General features: G+C 42.9%; 1 protein-coding gene across 2 annotated transcripts; it reads left to right on the forward strand.

The window, feature by feature from the left end:
• The first annotated feature begins 2,257 nt into the window (after nucleotides 1-2,257).
• mef2b (myocyte enhancer factor 2b) lies at nucleotides 2,258-17,243 on the forward strand. Of its 2 annotated transcripts, none has more exons than XM_037113664.1 (9): nucleotides 2,258-2,536; nucleotides 7,132-7,212; nucleotides 9,226-9,429; nucleotides 9,576-9,704; nucleotides 9,935-10,124; nucleotides 11,122-11,270; nucleotides 11,464-11,578; nucleotides 12,707-12,818; nucleotides 14,076-14,370. In XM_037113664.1, the coding sequence occupies exons 2-9, from the start codon at nucleotides 7,159-7,161 to the stop codon at nucleotides 14,368-14,370; spliced, it is 1,248 nt and encodes a 415-aa protein (XP_036969559.1). In that variant the 5' UTR covers nucleotides 2,258-2,536; nucleotides 7,132-7,158. The 2 variants fall into 2 exon arrangements, with proteins under 2 accessions (XP_036969559.1, XP_036969558.1); XM_037113663.1 differs by having other exon boundaries at nucleotides 2,268-2,739; nucleotides 14,076-17,243.
• Nucleotides 17,244-17,974: the final 731 nt, after the last annotated feature.

Here is a 17,974-nt window from a genome sequence, read left to right on the forward strand (position 1 = left end):
AAAAGCAAAAGTCAACAAGGGGTCACAAATAGACAAGGATAACATTTTGTGGTTCCAGGAGAAGCTGCATGTGAGCTGATAAAATATCTACCTTGAGGTCAACGGCTAAATTGCATTGTGGGTAATGTAGGCAACAGGTTTTGAAAAACACTCCACTGCCCTAGCATTGCACCGAAACTCCTGGACTATCCATGGGCAGTTTTAAAAAAAAATCGATACAGCGGAACCACACAGTCTTCTTCCTTTTCAAAACCTGGAGCTGACATTACCCAAAATGCAATTTTGCCTCTGAGTGACATCAGTTTACCAGATTACACGCAGCTTCCTCTGGAGCCACAAAAGGCTTTGTACTGCTTTTTACCCCACATACGTCATATAAACACACTTTAACATGTGAAATGACCGGAGTTGCCCTTTAACCTTTGTTTCAGGGTTTTTTTTTTTTTTCTAGAGCTTCTCAAGTTCATTCACAAATATTATGAGTGATCACGTCATATCTCATGAGTTTGTGGCCTCTTTCATGTAGTCACTCTGGACTCTAATTTTGTACATCGTTCTGTGATTATCTCCCCAAACAGACACATTCACCCTTCTGAACTCCTCTTAGATTACAGAGGAATTTCTCCAACAAGTTCCAGCGATCCCAAAGGAATAAACCGGTCACAACATCGTTTTAGTCTCACCACAGTCCTGAATTCTTCCATGTATTATTAGAAAATCAACAATGATGCAAGTTTGAGATGTCTTTGTTTTCAGAAATGTCTGTGCACAACCTCCAAAGGTCCAAGAGGAAGCTTCTCCACTAAAATCAATAACAGTTGACATGTAATTAAGTACATCAACACAAATACTCTACTTTAGTACAATTTTGAGGTACTCGAACGCCACTAGAGAATCTACATCTTTCTGCAGCGTTATACTGCACTACATTTTGGAGGCAGATGCGGTACTTTTACTCCACCAAATGCATTTGACAACTTTAGTTATTTGTTACCTTGCAAAGTACAGCATCAGAGCCAAAGTAGTGCATTTAAGATTAATTTGTTTTATTGGCAGTTAGATAAAAAAAAAAAACCCCACTGATTCTGATGACCAGAAAAATTCAGAATATCGACTCCCCCCAACCTCTAGAATACAGAATATGCAGTGTATAGATGTATGTAAATGTACTTTTATTGCCTGGAAATTACTTATGATACTCAAAGTAATAATCTCTTCTCATGTAGAAAAAATATGTGTTATGTCACTATTTATCGTAATCCCTCGCATTTGCTGTAATACCAAAGATGAACACTGGGTGCTGGTGGTGACTTTCCCGGAAAATATCACACACAGTTAGTGACGTGTTCACCGAGCAGTGGTTGGTCGGCCAGAGAGAGCAGGTGGTTCACACACGACATAACAGTTTTATTTTTCTTGGTCTCCGCTGGCGTCAGGAGTAAACCGTCGATATTACTGCTAACTGCTGGACGAACAGTCAACGTAAAGACAGAAAACAGCGGACGATGACACTTGAGGAAGAAAAGGTGCCAATCACCTTCATGTGTCAACTGACAGCTGGCTGACGTCACGCAGGCGACGCTGGATCTCTGAAGCACTGAGGTCCAAAAATACACCTGCAGTTGCCTCTTCTGTAGATCTTTTAGACTGCCACTTTAAAAGCTGACATGTAAGAACTGGACACCTTTCAAAGTCATACTAGTGGGTGGCTAACGCTAGAGAAACTGCTGACTGCTGCAGTGCTCACTATGGCTGTGCTTAGGCAGTTAGCTCAATTAGCCGTGCAGCTAGCGATCCAGACTGTGGGCTTGGAATTATTTTTCCTTCTTTTTTAGCAGACAGCTGCACGATGCAATACATGGATACATACATGGTCTTGTTTCCTCACACTCTGTTGAAGTGTTTTAAAACTAAGATTCTGACATACTGCACCTTTATGAAAATATCACAATTTGACTTAAATTCTGTTGATTTGGGTGACTTTTCTTCATTTTCATAATTATTTTTACTTACTTTTAATTACTTTTACTTATTTTTACTATATATATATGTTTGTTCTTTTTAAACTAAAGTATGACTTTGGATACAACAGGGGGGCTGTAGATGTATAGATTGTTTGTCTCGTTTGTCGAACAGAAAGTATGCAAATTGCACATCACGAGACTTTCCACTTCCCACCCTCGTGTCCTCACCGCTCCACTGATGAAAATCTACACAGAGGAGACAAAACTACTTTTAAAGAAAGAAAGACATTTAAAAAAAAAAAAAAAAAAAAAAAAAGCCCTCTTTGAGACACAATAACACCAAAAGTGTGCTCTGTGTGTTGCGGATCTTTCCTCGCAGTGTAACTTCTGCTGTGAACTGGCTGTCAGCCCTCGGTGAGTGAGTGGCGCGCTCGCGGGCGGATGGGAGGCGGAGGAGCGCGTCCAATGGCGCGGCCGAGGAGGCGGTGTGCGGTGACAGAGAGGCGGGCTGCAGCAGCCAGCTGTTGTGGAAAGCAGCGCTCCTGAACCATCCGCTGCTACTACTGCACCAGGTGAATGTCTGCACATCACAGCACGAGATCAGGACACGAGACGAGACACGAAACACTGAGTGTGCTTTTTTTTTTCTTCTCCTTGTTTTTGTTTTTTTTCCGCCCCGTCTGCGATTTTTTTTCTCCCCTGTTTGATTGGTTTTCTCGATCAACCGGGGTGGGTGAAACTCGGAGGTGAGACGAGAGAAGGAGATCCAGAGCAGGTGAGATCTTTGTTTTTTGTTGTTGTTAGTTTTTTCGATAGAGTTCTTGTAAATCTCTCACGCTGTTAAAAGGTTCGCGGGGGTTTCCTCGCCAGTGTTTGTGACACAGCTGTAAATAACGCACCTGTTGCTGTGTCATTGAACGCAGCCTATAGATGAGGGCTATATTAGACAGGGATGCGTGGCAACTCGGGGACAGACGGGGCTATTCATAAACGCACTATTTTGAATGACGTCAGCAATTTATTAGGTCTAATTATCCGCAAACATTTTTTTTTTTCCGGGCTGTTTATTTTTACGTTTTTTATTTTTAGCGCCGAATGTGTGAAATGAAATCCCGTGACCCTGAATCCATCCTTCAGAACTGTTGCCTCATTCAACATGTGCAGTAATAACTCTCGTGTTTTGGGCTCCGCAGTGAGATAACATGTTAGGGGTTGTTTTCGGGGACAAATGTAGTCTTGCTTTTCATGTCATCAAGGTGTGTCACCTCTCACGGAGCAGGTTAAAGGGGCGCCATGCAGTTTTGGAGAGGAACATTTCAATCAGAAGAGAAAGACTTATTAGATTTTTTCATGTCTAAACTAACTAAATAAACAGGCTGTCTTTGTTTTCATCACTGAATGAACTGAATGAACAAACCGACTTTAAAGGATGACACAATTTCACACAGTTTTACTTTGTTTATATGTGGCGGACCCTGCCACCCTTCTTCAAACAGTGTTCCTTGGGATCTTATTTTCCTCGGAGAACAGCTTGTTTATTCAGTTATGGCTAAGATAAATAGTTCTAATTTTGTGTTATGACCTCATTGATATTGTAACTATCAAATTACTGTGTTTAAATTTGTTCTGCGAAACTATATCGTGCCCCTTTAAGTCATGAAAACTTTTCTTTTCTTTTCTTCTTTTTTTTTTAAATCTATTTTGAGGAAAGATCAAATGTTCAGCTGTACTTCTGCTATTCTGGCTCTATCATAAATATCAAGGCAATTCAATTATCTCCTGTTAAAATTAGACAAATATTTCCTCACCATTACTCTGTGAAGGCCCAGCGGGCACATGAACCGTCTGACCCCGAAGATGACACACACACAAACACATTTGTTTATCCTGGCGTATTGTTGCTCTTAAACAGACAAGAACGCAAAACATCAGTAAGAAATTAATTACACCCGGGGATTCCTCCCCTTTAAGCGTGTTTCAGTTTTGATTTGAATGGTAAGAGGATTTGCCAGTGACCATTCAGAAGTTCAAATTTCTCAGGTTTTCTTGGAGGATTTATGTGTCGGTTCGTGCAAAGTTCGGTTCCAGGAAACAGTTTTTTGTTTTTTTGGTTTTTTGTGGGCCTGGTTTCACATTTCAAAACACTTTAACGCGGGACCTCGATGTGACTCACACGGGAGCGACAAAAACTGAGCAGAACAGCGAAAAAACAGGGCTGCACACCAGCACTGTTGGGTGTCATCCGCACCGCTGCAGGGAGAGTCGGAGTTCAGTGTGTCAGTGTAATGCAGCAGGCGTGTTAGATTCAGCTTCTCCGAGTGATTCTACAACAAATGCATGGCTGACGGAGGAGTACGAACGATGTCAGCTGAGACAGAATTAACTAAAAACAAAAAACAAAAAAAGAGAGAAATAATCTGTGTGAAAAACAACCGATTCTGTGTGATGGTGAAACGATCACACCCCTCCTCCCCAGTAAAGCCATTAGCTCCTTTAGCTAATATTCTCACACGTGTTTACCATGTTTTTGCAACACTTTTTTCAAGCCACCTTGCTCTGAATGACTCATGGAAACGAAACCACTGGAGCAGAACCCTCAGTACTCTAGAAATGCCCTACTTATTTTTCCCTTCTCATTCATGCATTACGGCAAGAAAAAAACATCCATCCCGGCCGGGCCGATCGAATGTGTAAGAGTCACCTCGTCTTGTTCGTGCGTGAACTATTCGGTTTATCTGTGTACGTGTTGTCCCCGGCGAGGTCCCCCGGGTGATTAGCGAGGAGCTCCCAGGGTGTGTCAGGGACGCAGGGCCACGGTGTGTTGGTGCAGTCTTTTCCACTGTCTCGCCTCTGGGAAGACATCTGACAAATCTGTCGTCTTTCCCCTGTAGAAGCCCGAGACCCAGGGGCAAGTCGTGTGCAATTGTGCAATTATTGCACTATCACAGGACACACTGCGATTCTGCGTCACATTCATGTGTTGTGGAAGCGCTTGCAGGATTAGAGGAGGATACAAAGTGCAAGGATTCGTCGTTTTCGGTCAGTTATCAGAGCAAACATGTCTAACTTTTGCCAGTCCTTGCTCCGGAAATGTGAGGATCTGCTGCTTGTCTTTGTCATTCGTGACAGTGAATGAAGAATTGTTTAGTTCTGGACTGCTTGTTGGGCGAAAAAGACACAATTTTAGGACGTGACTTTGGGTTTTGAGAATTTGTGATGAGCATTTTTCAGATCTTGGAAACATTATGACAGATTTACTCAGCAGATGAGTCGATCAGTGGAGGACACAAAGCGCGAAGGGTCAGCCATCTCCGCAGTAATGAGACTTGGCCTCGGAGCTGAGAGGTCACCAGCCCCGGTGCGTTCACAGACCTCGAATGACAGTTGTCGTGTGTGGGAAATCATCCAGAATTAGCCGCCGCGTTTTGTTAGACACCGCCAGGCTTTTCCTGCCTGTCTCAGGCCCTCAGGTCTTCTTCGACAAAACCTACTAAACCACATGCAGTTCTATAGCTAACTCGCAGCTATATTTACCCAGCTAGTCGTGCGTTTTAACAGAGCTGTCTGTTGCGGTGATCACGTCCTATCTGAGAGGAGAGGAACTTTCTGTAAAACCCTGAGATAAAGATCTTTCTGCCCTGCTCAAAACATATGTCCCACTTCCTTCTCCTCTCACCATTTACATGCCTTGACACGAGGTTAAATTGTCTCGCTTCTGGTTCGGAAAAAAAAAACCAAAAAAAAAAACCAGAACAACTTGATCTGAGTTCAATTCTTTGTGGCAGTCGTGTCGCTTGCAACCGACCAATACTGGTTTCTGTGGTCCTTCTCTTATACAGCATTAGCTGTGTGCCCTGGCACTGATGTGTTCATCTGCAGCTGTCAGTGTCGAGGTGTGTCTAGTCTCCGCAGTATATTCAGCGCGGTGGATATCACAGGACTTTATAAGGTAATGAAAAAAGGGCAAAGAGGTGGATTCCTTCAGAAATGCCCCAGATGCCTGTGTGCCAAGCTTACGTTGAGGGACAGCGGGCACTGTAGGGGTCGTGGGAACACAGGCGCCATATCCGCTCAGGCACCATCAGGAGGGACATGGAACTAAATATAGAGGGGTCCGATACATGTCCAGTATTAAGGGGGAAAACCAGCGAAAACTCCTCTGGGCTTTGGAGAAGCACTATACGGTCAGGTCAGAGGAGTCAGACTACCACTTAGCGCAGTCGTTTGACTGATAGCGGAGTGTAAAACGGGAATAACTCACACGTAGGGCAAATTTATGGACACGCGTGATTTATAGCTTCAGAAAATGTCGCTTTACGGTCGTCTCCCACAATGCAGAGAGTGAAAGTGATCCTCGGATTTCGCGTCTTTTCCAGCGTCCAGCTCTATATGGTCCTGTAGGGGCAGGGAAAGTACAGGGGGGGGGTTTCTAGGCCGAGAGAAACAGAAAAACAGCGGGTGTGAGCTTCAAAAATGGACATTCTCAAGCCAACCACAATCCATCCATGCCTCTGCCTTCTGCCCTCCGATTGCTGCCTCTTTCTCTTTTTTTTTTTTCCTTCGGTGCATGAGAGACGAGTGGGTGGCTCTCTAGCTTCATCCATCTTTCAAAAACACACCGTTTTCCTTTGACTGTTTGGTTTTAGCTATTGCCTGATGAACCTTTAAAAGGAGCTATGGACTGTATTTTTAACCCTGTCTCTCGGGGCCGTGCGGTGCAGCCGAGCACTGTGCTGTTGGCCTGGGGGTAACCCAGACTGTGGGGGTGTCAGACTGCGTGCTCTGCTGGGCCTGCAGCCTAACTTTAGACCGCATCGCCTCATGGTGGTAAAAATAAACACCCTGCCTTTTACCAAGGGGGAAGGGACTTTAAAACCAAATGGATGAAAATTTCCCACTAGAAATTACACGAATGTAAAGAGACGTTTTTGTCAGTATTTGTGCTGTTGCTGATAAAATGCCGAAGCACGCACACAAGAATAAACCGCTGTGGCCAACAATGTGACTTTGACCCTCTGAATCACATTTCCCTTGAACAAACATTTGTGTTAAATATCAATATAAATATTTATTTTTGATATGCTTTGATGAATGCTTGCTACACAAGCATATTGTGTACTGTCATTGTAACCTTCTTGTGTTTTTTTTGTTTGTTTTTTTCCCACAGGTGTTTTTGCAGAAAACAGCAGACAAAATGGGAAGAAAGAAAATACAAATTTCTCGTATCCTGGACCAGAGGAACAGACAGGTGAGTCAACATCCGAGGATTCGTTTTACACACAGTAGGAATGAAAACCGTGACCTGACGTGATATTTATGGCACAGCTCGTAGAAAATTAGCGCCTCGTGTTTAGAGCGAAGGGAGTTCAGGAGATGCAAAACTGGACTAAAAATTGTTCCAGCTGAGAGTCTGACGGCGACGTGACAGTGGTAGAGATTTGGATATCAAGATTAAGTCTGCGCGTTGCGTGTATGGGCGTAGCCCCTCGGGTTAATGTTTGTTGCATGATTTCTGAATGCTGCAAGACAATGGAGGAAATATCACATCGAGATCTGTTGAATGATGAGAGACAGCAGTGACATCACAGTAACACTACACAACGACTGTGGCAGGCATGCTTCACACACCCGAGCTCGAGCCAGATGTGTGCAGATGCACGCTGGGAGACCGCGAGACTTAAGTGATGATTGAAGTAAGAGCTTTCTGTCGCCAAGAGGACGCAACCGATATGCAGGGGCGGGATGTAACAAAGTACAGCTACTCAGGTATTGTGCTTGAGTTTAAATTTGAGGGGTTTTCACTTTCCCCAAGTGTTTCCATTTTATGCTGTTTCAAACTGCTGCTCCGACACATCCCAGATGCAAAACTTGTACTTTTTTCCTCCACTACATATTCCTGAATGCTTAAGTTACTTGTTACTTTTCCTCCGTTGTCGGTGAAAACCTCAAATCTCCATACGTGGTGATTTTTGAAATCCTTTGTGTCGAGAGAATTCTTCCTTCTACTTTAAATAGAGGAATTATTGAAAAAAAGAACATACTATACACACTAGAAGTAGAATCCAACATGCAGCAATAATATTCACCCAAAAAACATCAGATATAGCAAAACACTGATGGGAACTACTTTTACTTTTGATACCAAACCACATTTTGCTGTGTGGTAAAGATGGTTTTACTTGACTGTAGTTTTGAATGCATGGCTTTTTATTTGCAGTATTATTTTTAAATCCTCACACAGCCAGGACGATGACCCACAGCTGTAAATTTAACAAAATCTGAAATATCTGTAATAAATCTGTCATACCGAACAAACTCTTGATTGCACAGAGCGAGTTAAAGCAGAAAAGGAAGATGGATCTGGTGCTGATCAGTTTGATGGAGGATGAATGTGACTATAAATACAGTTTGTTACACTGACCTCATTTCACAGTTAGAAGTTACATAGATTTTCCAAATACTGAGGTGACATCAGCGCAATACAGAAAAAGTAGTGTTCCCTTTTAGCTGGCAACCTCTTCACATGTCAGTCAGCATGTCTGGCGTCACACGAGGAATGAGTGTGAACAACGAGAATAATGTGTTTAACTGCACTCAGACTTCTGGCAAAGACGAACTCTCTCTACTTAATCTGTAGTGCTGGGTGATTATTGGTGATAAGGTTTTTATTTTTGTTTTTTGGGGTTTTTCCTAATCTGAACTGAGAGTCAGAGGACAGACTGTAAAACCATTCCGGGACCAGCTTGTGATTTTAGGTTATATAAAGACACTGTCAGCACTGTTAGTATTTGTGAGTGATCCATTTTGGGCATGTGTGTTATAATAGAACAGGTTTTTTTTTTATAGCAGTATTATTTTGAAACAAGTTTTTTTTAAAAATATCAGATTCGATTCTGTAGCAACAAATCCAAATTGGTCAAAAAGCTTTTTTTTTCTCCTAGAAATATTAAAGTTTGTACATATTTGACTTTATATTGAGCTAAAAATGTAATTAATAATATTAATAATTATTATTAATAATTAACATACATTAATAATAAACTGTATTGGTAATGCACCTTTCATACACGCATTGTCTCAAAGTGCTTTTACATAAAAAAAGACATAAAATGATGGAAAATACGATTGAAATTTAAAACCCACTTGATAAAAAAAAAAAAAAAAAGTGAATGGAAGGGGCTCACCAGTAAATCTCCAGTAATCTCGATCTGAGATGACGCAGACCTCGGTGTGTGTGTGTGTGTGTGTTTTCGCACCATAGGTCACCTTCACCAAGCGCAAGTTTGGCCTGATGAAGAAGGCGTACGAGCTGAGCGTGCTGTGCGACTGTGAGATCGCCCTCATCATCTTCAACAGCACCAACCGCCTGTTCCAGTACGCCAGCACGGACATGGACAAGGTGCTGCTCAAGTACACGGAGTACAGCGAGCCGCACGAGAGCCGCACCAACACGGACATCCTGGAGGTACACTTAGTCGGTTCTTGCACAGCAGGGAGCGGGAGTTTCAACGTTTACTAAATACGAGTGTTTCTGCATCGTTTGTGCGTTTCTGAATCTTCATGCTGTCAACTGCGGGTAATTTTCCCCGTGCACTTTCTGTTCTGTATTAGACTCTGCGTAGGAAGGGCCTCGGTCTTGAGGCCTCTGAGCTCGACAGTGAGGAGAGCATGCAGGTGGGCGCAGACAAATACCCGCTCAGCGAGGGCATGGATCTCTCTGTGGCCCGCCAGCGCTTCTACGTCAGTCCACACACACACACACACACACACACACACACACACACACACCCCCACATGGTGAGCTGACCCGAAATTGTTTTATTATGAATTCCTCTAATTCTCCTCATTTTAATGAAATACAAACAGCTCAAAACGTCCACAAATGCGATATATTTTTCTTCACTTGCTGACAGTTTACAACTTTTAATTCTTGTGCTCTTACGACTCGTGTTTTTTTTTTCCCTCATCAGGCTCCGTCGCTCCTCTCGCAGGAGGCTCAGTTCCTGGTGTCTGCAGGCTGCGAGAACGGCTTCCCCAACTCCTCCGGATCCAGCATGGCGTCCCACAGACCCCCGGCCTTCAAATCCCTGAGCTCCAGACCCGGCTCTGCCAGTCCTGCTGCACCACACGCACACACCGCGTTCATGTCTCCACACACAGGTGAGCAGAACCGGCTGACGCTGGTCCAACCACACGAAACATCAACAGGATCATTGTAATCACGGAGTGGACGGATGAAAAAGGATGAATCACACATACTTCACAGTACATGATATAGAGAGTATTCAGTATATATCATTATAATGTATATGTGTGTAATATTATATACTATATGCCATAATCGCAGCTCGAAATGGCACCTTTTATGCAAAAGAGGAGAAAAGTCAAATTAATCTTTTTTTTATGTGCGTTTGTACATTTTGAAACAAAATGTGTGCAATTAGAAAAATGTGAGCAAATCATAACTGTCATTTATTAAAAAATAAAAAATAAAAACTTCACTCTGACTTAACCTTTATACATCACCAGAATATTATCATTTGTGTCTATGTTTTACATTTTATTCCCTTAGAAATAGAAACATTAAGCATGAAAATCCAGGAAACCCTCATCTGGGTTCTGGTTAAATGTTAGCTGCTGAACTCACGTGTCGACCGTCAGCCCCTCTGTGCAGCTGGCTGTGAACTCACAGGAAGTGTGTGCGTACGTGCATGCGTGTGCGCACTAATCCACACATGTCTGTTTTGTGAAACTGGCCCTCCACCAGTGTGACAGCGGCTGTAACCAGTTCTGTGGTTTCTGTACAGAATGTATCGCACCTGCCAGTCATGTCGGCGTCTCCTGCACTCTTTAACTATTTGGACACGCTGTGATGTCACTGGCAGTCGTTGTGCTTTAAATGTTTTAGCACCATTTTTTCATGGCATTGACGCAGATGAATGGATTCTGTCGGGTCAACTGGTACTTTAAAACAATAGCTGCTCGTTGGCCCAGAAAGATCTCACACTAGTTTATGGGTCAGACTGAAAAGAAGAAGTTGTTTTTTTTTAATCACACTTGCAGACAGAAACAGAGGGAGGTGATGAATGTATCACAGAGAATAAATTATTCCTCTGTGAGTGAAACAGGCTCACATCTCTTTTCACTTCCTGTGTAGGTATCGGCTACTCCGTGTTCTCCCATGGCAGCCTGAATCGAGCTCTGGACATGAAAAGCCCTCCTCCTCTGAACCTGGGCCCTGAGAACCTGCGGGGGGACGCTGCTGGTCAGGGAATGGGGGCCACGCGGGCTAACCACAGCTCTGCTGTAAGTGGCTGTTACTATTCAGAGTCATCTGATGCTCTAAAGATGTCAGTGAATGTGACACACACGCTACACGACTTCTAAAACTGAACCGATGTGCCCGTAGATGTTAGCGTCACAGATTGTCTGTGTCACTCTCACCTGGCACAGACAGGCAGCATGTATTTAATGATGTTTGACTTTCTGTGTTCATCAGAGGGCTGTCTTGTACCAGGGCCTGCACAGCAGCAGCTCCATGGTCGCCATGGGCAAGGCCGGGCTGCTGGGACACAATTTGGGAGGCTACGGCCTCCCGTCTCCTGGAGCCTCTGGTACGTCTGCTGCGTGTCGTCTATTCTTGGGTAAATTAGGGTGAACAGAATTCAGTAAGAGTGCTAAATGTGCAAAACAACGCAGATGAAAAGGTATTTAAAGGAATAGCTCAAAATGTTGGGAAAATACACTTATATGCTGTCCTGCTGAGAGCTAGCAGCGAGGACTGACATCTTCAGTCAACCAATCCAACCTTACTTGTAGAGCATGTTCACACAGCAAAGTAACACACAGCGCTTCACACAATGAAAACAATACTGCAAGATAACAAGCGATTAAAAAAAAGAGGAACTTAGGTTTCTATCTAGAGTAAGACGCTTTCAATTTAAAAAAAAAATACAGCTTAGTGACTACAGAGAGTGGGATCAAAAAGTCTGAGACCACCAGGCACAACACATCCACCCCACACCCGTCCCAAGCGTGACACCACCCTCTCTGCCACAAACGACATCACACACCCAACACCCTGAGCAGGAAGCCGTACACGAGCTTATATCCAAGGAAGCAAGGGCACATAAACGAAATGAAGGTGCAAAAATAACAACTTGTTATTCAGTGCAGATATTTAGAACTGATCCACATTTACAGTAAAAAAAAAAAAAAATGTGTCAAAAGTACATCGTCCTTAAGTTCAATCTTGAGCTTCTTTCCATTGTTTGTTACTTCATACTTCCACTCCGCCACTTTTATTTGACAACTTTAGCTGCTGGTTACTTTGCAGATTCAGATTTTTCAGTGTTGATAGGCTGTTTACTTGTGATATGTGTTGTGGGCGGGATGTTGAGTGAGACCTGTTCCAGGAAGTCACTCCAGGAGACAGTCACGTGCTCGACCCCCAAGACATGTTTTATAAGTGAGTGGTAGAGCCAGGCTAGCTGTTCCCCCCTGCTTCCAGTCTTTGTGCCAAGCTAGGCTAACCATCTGTTGGCTGCACAGCAGCTCCGTGCCAACAGTGCAGACCGAGCGATATCTGTCTTCTCTTCTAACTCTCAACAAGAGAGTGAGGGGATGTATTTCCCAAAATGTCGAAACTGTCCTCTGAGTGATTCAGGTGTATTAAATTCCATCTCCGTGGCCTCCTTTTTTTCAGATTTTAATTTATGCCTGTGTTTTTTCTTTCCTTCCAGAGTACAGCCAACCTGGTTTTTATCACTCAGTCAGTCTACAGCGAGGAGCAGTGAACCCCTGGCAGCAAGCGCAGCCGCCTCAGGAGCCCCACGGGCCTCATATAAGCCCAGGGTAAGGACATTAATGCGTAATAAAGGCTCCTCTGTGAGGATGAAATACGGTATCAAGGCAGAAAAGTTGCGTCTGCGCAGCGTTTGCTTCAGCAATTCACTCCCGCTGTGCAACATTTCAATCAATCAGATCTTCATCTGGGACGAAACAGCACTAACAAGCATCGCATTTTACACACAGAGCTGAAAATGATGGTCGATCATCAGCCCTGAGGAAACTATTAATGCAGCTGCAGAAGACAATTGAAGTTATCACTGACAACAGGTGTCAGCAGCTAGAGCGCAGAACAGGATGATAAACAGTCAGACAGGACGACAAAAAGGAATTAATGTATCAGCGTAATCATAAAAAATAAAAAGATAAATAAATAAATTATTTATTTACCTAAATAAATATCTTTCCTTTCTACTTTATTTCTTTTTTTAATTTGATTCTAGCACGTGTGTAATGTGTTTGTTATGGCACTAGGTAGAGACATAGAGAGCTGAAGATTTCATGTGACAATAAAGCCTTTCAATCCTTTGAGATAGATAGAGAGATAGATAGATAGATAGATAGATAGATAGATAGATAGACAGATAGATAGATAGATAGATAGATAGATAGATAGATAGATAGATAGATAGATAGATAGATAGATAGAAACAAATACAATTACAAGTGGTGGAGTAATACATAAATAAATGAATAAGAATAAAAGAAGTTGAGTAAAAAGAAGAAATAGAATGAAAAGAAATGGGTTGAAAATAAATAAATAGACACAAATGAATGAATAAAAATATTAGAAAAGAACATAGGAAAGAATAAGGATGAAGAAATAAAGAATAAAGAAAAATAGGGCTTAAATTTAAAATTAGGACTTAAAAGAAAATACAAACAACTGTGGAATTGAGAATGTCATAACACTATTAATGGATTGAAACACTTGTGTCTTAAAATAAAAATAAAAACTACTTTTTAATAATGGGAAATTGTACATAGTTGTGTTAGAAATTAAACTGCCAATTCAGGGAACTTTCTCCATGAAATATGAAATCACACATCGAAGAATGTTAGTGGGTCACATCTGGTTTTATTCTGTTTATTGTTGTTTATATTTAGATGTATCCTTGTGGTGAATGTTTAATCCAATGCTGGAAAATTCAATTTTTGCCTTGATTTTGTCTTCATCACGCTGCACCTGATGCACTTCAGATAGTAACTGCAGAACTGAAGATGTTCACACATTTCTTTTGTCTCTCCTCATGTTGTTTCCAGGATGTCCAGCGGAGGGTGCTCCTTCCCGTCCCCGTCCTGCTCCTCCACCTCTTCGCATCTGCCCTCCCTCAACCTCAGCATCAAATCAGAGCGGAGCTCTCCCGAGCACATGTCCTCGCCCACCTCCCCTCCCCGACACCACCTCAGGCAGCACTCGCCAATGAGCAACCCCGACTCGGCTCGCCATACCCCTCCGGAAGCCCGTCCGGCCAATGAGATGAAGGAGTTTCCCAAAGCCGGCTACCCACAGGATGAAGGAGGGCAGTTAGAGATAAGTGGTGGGTGGCAGAGATAGCTGGCTGCTGCAGCCTAACACCATCTCCTATTCAATCAGCTATCTTCAATCAAAACCAGTCCTCACACACACACACACACACACACACACACACACACACACACACAGATAAAACAGAAGATAGCGAGATGGGGTCGATTTGTCCCCTCCGTCCCAGAGAGGATGGCCTGTCTTTGTCTCCTCACACAGAGCTGGTCTCTCCCGAGCGATGAAGAATCTTCTCTGCATCACTTGATTGATCCCATGAGGAGACAGACGCATACAGACATTTTGCTCTTTTTTTTCGTTTTGTTTTGTTTTGTTTGGTTAGGATTAGTTTTCTGTGTGGCGCTCATGTGAGACAGACATACAATCTGAAATGTGTTGGTGTTTGTTCTGTTACCAGTTAGCGACAGCAGCACGTCGGGACCAGCAGAATTCCTCCAAAACGGCCAAAAATCAGTGATATGATCCCTCCCGCCGCCCCCTCACAAGAACAGTTTTTTTAGGAATACACTGTGCGATTTAAAGGATAAGTTCATCTTTTGTTTTCAAGTCTGTCATTTACAACACTTACACTGAAACAGCTCCTGTTCGCTGTAATTGCTCCTCCTGGCCTTGAAGGCCGTGAAAAGGGAAACGAGGGAGAAAATCCAGAGCCTCCAGATCTTTGCTGTTGTTGAAATTTAGACAATGCATTTTTTTATTTCATGGCTGAGAGTCGTTGGAGGGATAGTAAAGTCTTTTCTGGGTAAAGTTTCTCACACCGGAGCAACATTGTAACTTTGCAAAATGTCCGCTTCATTTGCCCGATTTAAATGCACAGTGTGGAATTTCTGGTACCAGGGGTCTCTCCATCAAAACAAAACAAGACCTAAGCCGTGTGGGATCATGGGAGTTGTTGTCCTCATGACATTTGCCAATGAAAATCTATCCACGCCTGGTGATGTTTTTAGGTTTTCATTCACGTAACGTTCAGGCTCACTCACCGACCTCCTCCCTCGCACGCTGACTCTCTCCTAGAAGTTACAGCGATGGGGGACCAAATGAAACGCGCTGTCAGGAGTGAAATTACAGATTTGTCTTCGAAAATTGCAGCAAACTTCTGGGATAATATGAGCGCACAACTCAACAAAATACACAACAGCGATCGCTTTTGGACATTTTAATTCAGAAATATATCTTTAAAAATACATTTTATCTGTAAGGACTTTTTTTTATGCAGAAAAGTTACATGCTATATCTCAAATGAACTTGAACGCTTCTCTAAAAGAATTCTGTCCCCAGTGTCGGTCTGTACATTGGACATTAAGCAGGAGATCTTTTCATGGCCGGTACAGAAAGGAGGAACAATTACAGCAAAGCTGTTTCAGCACACACAGGTTGGTGTGTTGTGTGTATCGCTGCGAATCTGGGCATTAATTTGTATCAGGAACTTGAATGTGGGCTTCTTTGGGGAAATGGCTTCTTTCTATGCTTCGTTTTTAGTCTCATTAATCCTGCAGATGATGCTCATTTCAGTTATTTACTTCACTCCATCGAAACCAAAAGTCACGACAGTCTACTTCAATGAAAGACCAAAGTGTTCAGTCATCGTCCTTTTGCATTGCAGTCAGGGCTGCCGCAATATTGGATAATGTGCCAATGATACGCAAAATAGGATATCGGGTGAATAATCCTGTGAAAATATTTTGTTCATCTTTTGTCTATAAGGTCGTCTGGTTGCCTTCCATTAATCAGTGAGTAATTGACAGTAGTTGTTTTTCTTTCACTCTCACTTCACCACCCTACACTTGCGTTTTGGAGAATCATTAAATTGCAAAAAAAAAGTCAATGATAGATTTGACAGTTCACATTTTATAAAAACAATTGTATAGATCCCACAACAAAATTGTTATTATGAATTTGTTTGACCACAATAATGTTGTAGCCAAAATCTGATATGGCGACAGCCCCTGATTGCAATCAAATACGGTAGCAGCCAAAGACGTCACAAGTGAGACAACGTTGGAAAAAAAAAATGTATAATTTAGTTTTGTTCATTTAGTAACTGCATATTGTGGGTATTACTGAGCTTCACTGCTGTCACTGTCTCAGGGTATTTTTGAAATATATGAGACAGAGTCTAAATATTCAAAGGATATTTCATAAAAAACAACCCTCGCATTATGTTTTGCTTTTCTATTGACATGTGTTTGTTTTTGATTATGCCTGTAAATGTGTCTCTTTGTGCGCTGGATTTCTGTGTGTGTTACTTTTCGCATTATTCAACTTGACAAAATATGAATTGGTGAATTTCCCCTCGTTGTCCACAAGGGGTCATCTTGTATCTCAAAGTGTGGATTTTTTGGAGGGTGGGGGGGTATTTGAGTGAGAGCGTGCAGAGCAGGGAGGACCAGCCCAAATCCTCTGTGATTAATTATTATCTGATGAGTCTCTGTGACAAGATGCTTCACCCTGACGACGTTGAACAAACACGCCTTGACACAGGTTTGGTCATGTGGCCGGAGGAGGTGCTGCTGTTGAACTTGCTCCTTTTTTCTTACTTTCTTACGCAGTTACGTGGATTAATATCAGCATGAGAAACCAAATGATCAGTATTCTGATGTTTTGGGTCCGAGTTTTTTTTTCTATGTTTGCTGAACGCTTCACTAATAGAACAGAGACGTATCTGTATCTGACATTTGTTGTGATTCCTTTTAAATAAAACCGGTTTGATTTTTTTTTTGTTGTTGTTGTTTTTTTGTGCTTTCGCCTGCTGTTTTAGTATTAATTTTTTTTTTCCATGAAGCATTCAGTTGTCTGTCTTTCATTTGGGAGGAAAAAAAAGGTGATTTTTCATGTAACGGCAACCTGAAGACAGATAAAATGCAGTTCGCTGTGCAGCTATCAGGCTTTCATGTGTCCATTTGTTTAGTCTTATTCACCATGTTTTGAACACACACACACACACACACACACACACACACCCTCATTATCATGTCTGGCCCCTGTCAGGCGGCTCACCACGCAGCCGCCAAATGAGAGGAACACGAATGGACCACTTAAAAGCCTCTAGACCTTTATGTCCTCAAAAAAAAAAAAAATACATTCAGTTCAAAAAAGGCTCATTTCCACAGCTGGTTGTCTCACACTAACTACACCAGAACGTCCTCTCACTTCACACTGCGGAGCATTTCATCTCAGGGTGGAGAGTGGAGCCCCGGTCCATCTCTCCGTCCTCTCCTCCCTAAATGAAAAGAGCCTCTCACCGGGGTCATGTCTGGTCTGCTCCCCTGGGACCAGGCTGGCCAGAGACTGTAGGGCATGTCTGGGTCCTGCACACACACACACACACACACACACACACACACACATGCACACTGGTTTCTATAGCAACCACAGGCCGCCATGGCTGCCTGACTGGGCCCGCTGCAGTCCACAGATCAGGCCGAGCGGGCCCGAGGGCCTCCAACGCAGATGCACATAATTAATGTGATTATAAAGATATGTCAGCCTTGTCACCTCTCAGTTCATTAGGCCGGACGCGCTCACAGACCCGTCGCGGGCGCCGAGAGGGACGCAGCTCCGTCGCTCCTGCTGGGCGAGGATGCTGCTGACGAATGTGGAACTTGGAAAAGCTCAA

This window comes from Acanthopagrus latus, chromosome 11, assembly GCF_904848185.1.
Source record: "Acanthopagrus latus isolate v.2019 chromosome 11, fAcaLat1.1, whole genome shotgun sequence".
Classification (NCBI taxonomy): Eukaryota; Metazoa; Chordata; class Actinopteri; order Spariformes; family Sparidae; genus Acanthopagrus; species Acanthopagrus latus.